This window comes from Rosa rugosa, chromosome 4 (genome assembly GCF_958449725.1).
Source record: "Rosa rugosa chromosome 4, drRosRugo1.1, whole genome shotgun sequence".
Lineage (NCBI taxonomy): Eukaryota > Viridiplantae > Streptophyta > Magnoliopsida > Rosales > Rosaceae > Rosa > Rosa rugosa.
Window position 1 is genome coordinate 38304587 of NC_084823.1, and position 6134 is coordinate 38310720.

Consider the following 6134-nt stretch of genomic DNA (forward strand, 5'->3'; position numbering starts at 1 on the left):
TTTTAACTTGTACTAAATCCTGTACCACATATTCTCTTGCCCATTTCAGCTTTTACTCCACGCTCTGATGTTGGCATAAAGTCTAGATTTTCTTTTCTTTCTTGTAGAAGACGTGTACACAAACAACATAGACAAGAGAGTGTTCATGCAGGAGCAATTACACATAATTATAAGTTTATAACCAGTTCAGTTTACATCACAGGAAAGCAAAAATGTAATAGCAACCCTGGGCTATAGATTTTGGCACTCTAGTGCCAAACTTCGTTCAGAACTTGAACGCTCTTCTTACTCACAACTCATCCTATGTACATATTTTTTAGGCCAAGAAAATGGGAAAACCTACCTGCTCCTCAAACGGCCATATATATATATGAATGACCGGAATGTGGTTCCAGGCGGGTGCCCATCGTAATAATTGCAGAGGACAAAAACAAAAACTAAAGAGAACAAAACAAAAGAACCATTTGCGTGGCACTCATCTCGGTGTGCGTCCGTGCTTTGTCTAACAGTAATAGTATAACATGCTGTAGGAATTCTGCTGCAGAAGTGTGATGCCTGCCTACGGAACCTGTTTTCATCGTCCAGACACTAAAAGGTGTAATACGAGCATCTGTGGACAAAATCATCACAGAAAGATGATATCTCGTGGCTATTGGGAATGCATCAAATCAGATGGTTCTAGATTGGTCTGTTAAGACTAGACGAGTCGTGAGGGAGAGGTGCCATCATTGTTATGCTGGTGTATTTGTTTTTGCACAGCCTTTACGGCCGCAACTCTTGCAGCATTTGCTGCTTTGTTAGCTGTCGCCATAGTTCTCTTCACTCTTTCATCCACCTTCGCCACTTCATATGCTCTCTCAGCAGCTCTCCGTGCTTCCTGTTCATAATTCATAAGATGATTTGGTGAAAAAACTCAAAAAGTAGTAAACCACGGTGAATGCTTGTTCAATTCAGATAAATGCAAGGTGGAAATATTTTATTGAAAAATGCAAAGGTGTCATTCCAGAGGAAATGCCCAGGCAGCTGAAGGTCAAAAGCCAAAAGCCTATCTCTAGTAACTGATGATGTGTAGTGTTAGTAAGTGAACTCATCCATCCACAAACTTCCAATAGACTGACAACAATGCCATCATGAAGCTCCCCACCACGACAATACATCCACTACAATCTCAAAAAAAACCCAAACGAAGACAAACTGATAAAACCAATGGAAGATGCACCTCACAAAGATGTTTTTATAGACTGACAAAAATGCTATCATGAAGCTCCCCACAAACCACAACAATACATCCACTACAATCTCAAAAAAAAAAAAAAACAAACGAAGACAAATTGATCTAAACCAATGGAAGACACACCTCAAAGAGTAGGAGACAGTTTATCCTCAACAGAGAAAGCTAATCTAAAGCAATGCCGACCTTCACATAATGCTGATAATGGAGCGACAACAAAAAGATCTAACTGATTGATGTTCCCATGAGAAGAAATGACTTGTATGATGGTGTGCCACTGAACCAAGGCCATAAGAAGAAATAGAGAAAAAAAAATACTAGATGATGATGTGTAAACTCTGAATTCATGAAGTCAGCAACTTATTACAAACTCAAAAACAATAACCGTAAAACAGCAACTTATTCCAAACTCAAAAACAATAACCATAAAAACACCAGAGCCTTGGCAACTTGACAAAAGATTCATTTCAGGTAGCTAACTAATTGAAAATCGAATTTCAGATAGAACTTCTTCAGAATTTTTTATTTTTTACCACAAGGGCATAATATAGAATTACCTGGACTGTATTCAGAACTTTGGCATGGTTGACAGCATAGGAGGATCCAGGATGGGTATTCTGCATGCTGGGATCAATAACCCCATTTTGCCAGTGACCAGATTGTGTTTCACCATTTCTGAAAGTGTACATACCAAGTCCCTGCTTTCTTCCTTCATGCCAGGCTCCTTCATAACGATGTCCATTTCCAAACTGATACACTCCAAAACCATGCATCTTGTCAGCAAAATATTCCCCAGCATACGTGTCTCCGTTTCTGCATTATCAATCAGCAATTTCTGTTAATAAATACACATTGAAAATTTAAGAAATAACCCACTTACTATGGCTGAACTTTTCAACATATTCATATATGAAACTGTCAGTACCATGAAAGTATGTAATTTACCCATACTATACATCTCCTGTATATTACTAATTATGATCATCATTGATATAAGGTCTTGTGGATTAATTTTCACTTGTATACATGGATTTATGTAACACAAGGATCACTACTGAAATATTTTCTCTCCAATTGTAATTTCTTGGTATATGGTGATTAATGTGCGAGTGATATACTGATTTATCTAGCAAGTGTTAGAACTGGTTTCAAGCACACGCAGAACTACAAGACAGATGCAGGTTGGAAACCAAGCCAGTTGTCCATTTAACAAGTGAAAAATACATCAGCAGCATAATCAAGCAGATACAACTTATAGCAGTTCATTTAAATCTATAAAAAAGGAGATTCAAGGGGACCCTGTAGTAAATGCACATGGTGAATGCAATAACAACAAAAATGAGAGGGTAAATGCACATCATGAAGGTGAAATCCCTACTTATAAGACACACACACCCCTGATTATAGCCTAAGGTTGTAAACAGTGAAGCCTGCTGACCTACAACAACGATTTTTTTTTTTTTTTTTCGTAAAAGCAAAGGAACCCCGAAAGGCCTAACAGACTTACGAGGTCTATTAGCTCATGACTCAAAGAAACAAATCTCTAGCTAAAGAGGGGGAAAAAAAACAATAAACTGCCAAACCTGGTGCACAATGTATTCCATTACGCTTATTATACCTCAGTTGACTAATACACTATACCTCTAATAATTCTATGGATTCCAGTCCCATAAGACTAATATTTCTAGGATTGAAATTCATCCAAATATTTTGTTCCCAGGTTTTACCCACACAGCATACATTGAGATTCAGTTGTCAATGAACTTTGCAACTGAGATAGCATACCAAGCTCAACAATCTAGCTTGAGATACAACAAAAAATGCTTTACTCAACCTCTGAATAGCCTTTTAACTCAGAGAGGGTATGCAATCAGTTCAAATCCCTCGACTATTCCACCTCTCTTTCCAGTTTGATTAACCTGGCCATAACCTACTGGAAATTGCTAATGTGTCATTACTCTAGTTTGAGTAAACTCTATATGCATCCATAAGAGACCTTATAGAATAACATGTCCACCAGTAAGTGTGTTAACTCCAAATGTCAATATCTTATCATATACAAGAACATGGAAATCCGTTAACATATCTAAAACAAAGAGAAGAGTGTAATTTACCTGAAATGATAATGACCAAGTCCATGTTTGACACCCCACTTGAACTCCCCAACATACCGGCTCCCATCCTCACAAGTATGTATTCCACACCCATGACACTGCCCATTAGACCACTCTCCGGCGTAAACATCACCGGTGAAGAACCTATACACCCCAATTCCATGCCTCAAGCCCTGCCTATACTGCCCGCGATACCGGCTTCCTCTTGCCCAAGTCTCCACACCATGACCATCATACTTCTCATCCACCCAATCACCCTCATACCTCCCACTCATATTATAATAATAAACCCCACTTCCTGAACACTTCCCCTTATCAAACTCACCCTCATAAACATCCCCATTACTATAAACCTGCACCCAGGACCCAGAGTTTGGCCTCTTCTCCGATTTCGGCTTGGACCCAATTGACCAGAGCACAGGCGGAGGAGGAGGCTTGTTGAGCTTGGAGGTGTAACAAGATGAGCAAAGCGGCAAGGAGCGGGCAAGAAACAAGCGAATTGAGACCAAACGAGGCAGTGCAATGTTTATAGAAATGAGAATGGCAGCAGAGAAAGCGATCACAGAGAGGAAATCAAGAACGAAAGAACGGCGAGGACTTGTGATGAAGTAAAGGGAAGGCACCAAAAGGAGAACAATCAAGCGAGAGTGGACTCTGAGCAAATGGGCACACCGGAAATGGCGAAAAAGCTTCAGAAGAACTGACCTTGTGGCAAAGGGAATGATTGCCAGCGAAGCAGAGCAGAGAAAAGAAGTGGAAGACGATGATGAAGAAGAAGAAGGGCCTGAATTCAAATGACTATGGTTGTGATGATAGTGATTGTGCAGAGAAGACAGAGTAGCAGAGTGGGATAGGGAAGAAGGTATGTGGGTCATTATAGGACTTGAATGGTGAGCTGAGAACAGGGTCTTGGATTAAAAGGGACTCTTGGAAAAGGGTTCCTCATTCGATTTTGGATTTGGGTTTGGTGATGGTGAATGATTTAGCTTCGGAATTAATCAAAAGTGGGTGGTGGCGATGACGTGTTCGACAAACTGGGTTTCAGATATTGGGATCAAAATCCATTCTTTTTGAGCCTTCCGGTCGTCTACTCCGATCTGGGTCTGTGAAATATTATTGCTTTTCTGATGCAAAGACATACAAAGTTGCTTTCTTTTTCACTCTGTTGGGTTTTGCGGTATCACTGTAGGCTCTGCTGCGAAGACTGGCTTCTGGGTCTGCTCAGAATCAGAGAGACTCATCGATCTGTGTGTTGTGTTGGAGTTGGTTGTTTCTGCTGCTCTGGTTTGGTTTTCATTTCTGGTTTTTGCAGAGTGTACGAAACTATAAACCGACCTGGTGGAGGTTTATAACTTTATTTAATCTTGTTGGATTAAAACCCCCCGGGAATTTATGGTATTTGCTTAAAAGCCACTGCTGAAAGATGAAGAAGGAGAGTTGGCGATGTCCAATTGGATAGAATGCTGACTGTGTGGGGGAGAAGAAGGATAATGCTGAATATCAGAGTAGAGTTTACCTTATAAAACAAAGAGGGAGGACTAGGAGGATAATGGTCATGACGCAAGTTGGTTCTGACAATTTGTAACGTTGATTGAGCCATGAGATTCATTGTTTTACAATATCAATATTAGTGATTATGATGTTTTAAGAATATACTATAGTGTTTTGGTCTATATGAGGTGTTTAGATAGGAGTAATCTTCTCATTAATGGCAAGACATACCCCCTAAACCTTCTTACCCCAAAATGGTGACATTTCAAAATGATTGATGGTAGATATGGATTCTCCTAATGATTTAGTTCATTTCCAAAATAGTTTGAAGGGGTAATGGGATTTTGTTAGATATTTGACAAGTTATAGTTGTCTCGATTGTGAATCTCCGGTTCCAACCATTCAATTGCAGAAATATTTACTTGCTAGGTGGTGCATTTGTCTAAATCACTCGCTGTTATGGCTGGTTTGTCATTATCAATTCTCATAATCGCATTCGGCGATGCCGAAAGAGGAAGGTTAATCAATTGTGCAGGCGACGTGCATTCTCAAACTTCTAATGTAAACAACATTCACATCATAGTCTAGCTACAGTTGTGGGAGACAGAGGAGCTTCACCAAGATGATTGCTTTGATGTTTATCATGGAAGAACCAGCAATGTTATGATTCTGAGTTTTCGAAAAGGGAATCCACAAGTTTCTTTGTATCTTTCACCTTCAACACTTGCAATAGTAACACAGCTCTCAACGCTTATTCTGAACTGTTGCTGTGATCAACTCGAGCAAGCAATGGAATAAAATTCCCAAACAGAAACCACCCAACAGTTAAAAAAATCCACCAAGCAACTTTTCAAGTTTTCTTGCAACTTCACTCTACCGTACTTTTCCCCATAACCACCCTACCTCATTAGTAAACGAAGCAAAAAACAAAAATATCGCTTAAATTAATTGGAAACGACAAGTTAGAGGAAGGCAAATGAAACAGTGTCTGCAACATGGCTACTTGCTGCTACAGTAGTTCAATAATGATAAGGGATGAGTTTCCTTGTGCATTTGGTGGTGGTAATCATTTGTTTATATATAACAGTGTGTATTGTGTGTCTATGGAAACGTTATTAGCACTCCCAGAATGTATTTGTTATATTTTGCAATAATAACACAATAACTTTGGAGTGTAGAGTGCCACTAACAGCTACCACTAACTTTGGAGTGCTTACCAAGCTTTAGTAACCCTAAAGACTGTCCCTTGAGAGTAGCCACGTGAAATTTACGACTGCAGCAACCTCTGATATCTAACA

The 6134-nt window shown here is 39.5% G+C and overlaps 1 protein-coding gene across 1 annotated transcript; it reads right to left on the bottom strand.

Moving 5' to 3' along the window:
• Positions 1-148: 148 nt before the first annotated feature.
• Positions 149-4860, bottom strand: LOC133743445 (uncharacterized). Its single transcript, XM_062171384.1, has 3 exons — positions 3346-4860; positions 1789-2044; positions 149-877 (listed from the first exon to the last, which is right to left on the bottom strand). The coding sequence occupies exons 1-3, from the start codon at positions 4218-4220 to the stop codon at positions 698-700; spliced, it is 1311 nt and encodes a 436-aa protein (XP_062027368.1). The 5' UTR covers positions 4221-4860; the 3' UTR covers positions 149-697.
• Between the last annotated feature and the right edge of the window lie 1274 nt (positions 4861-6134).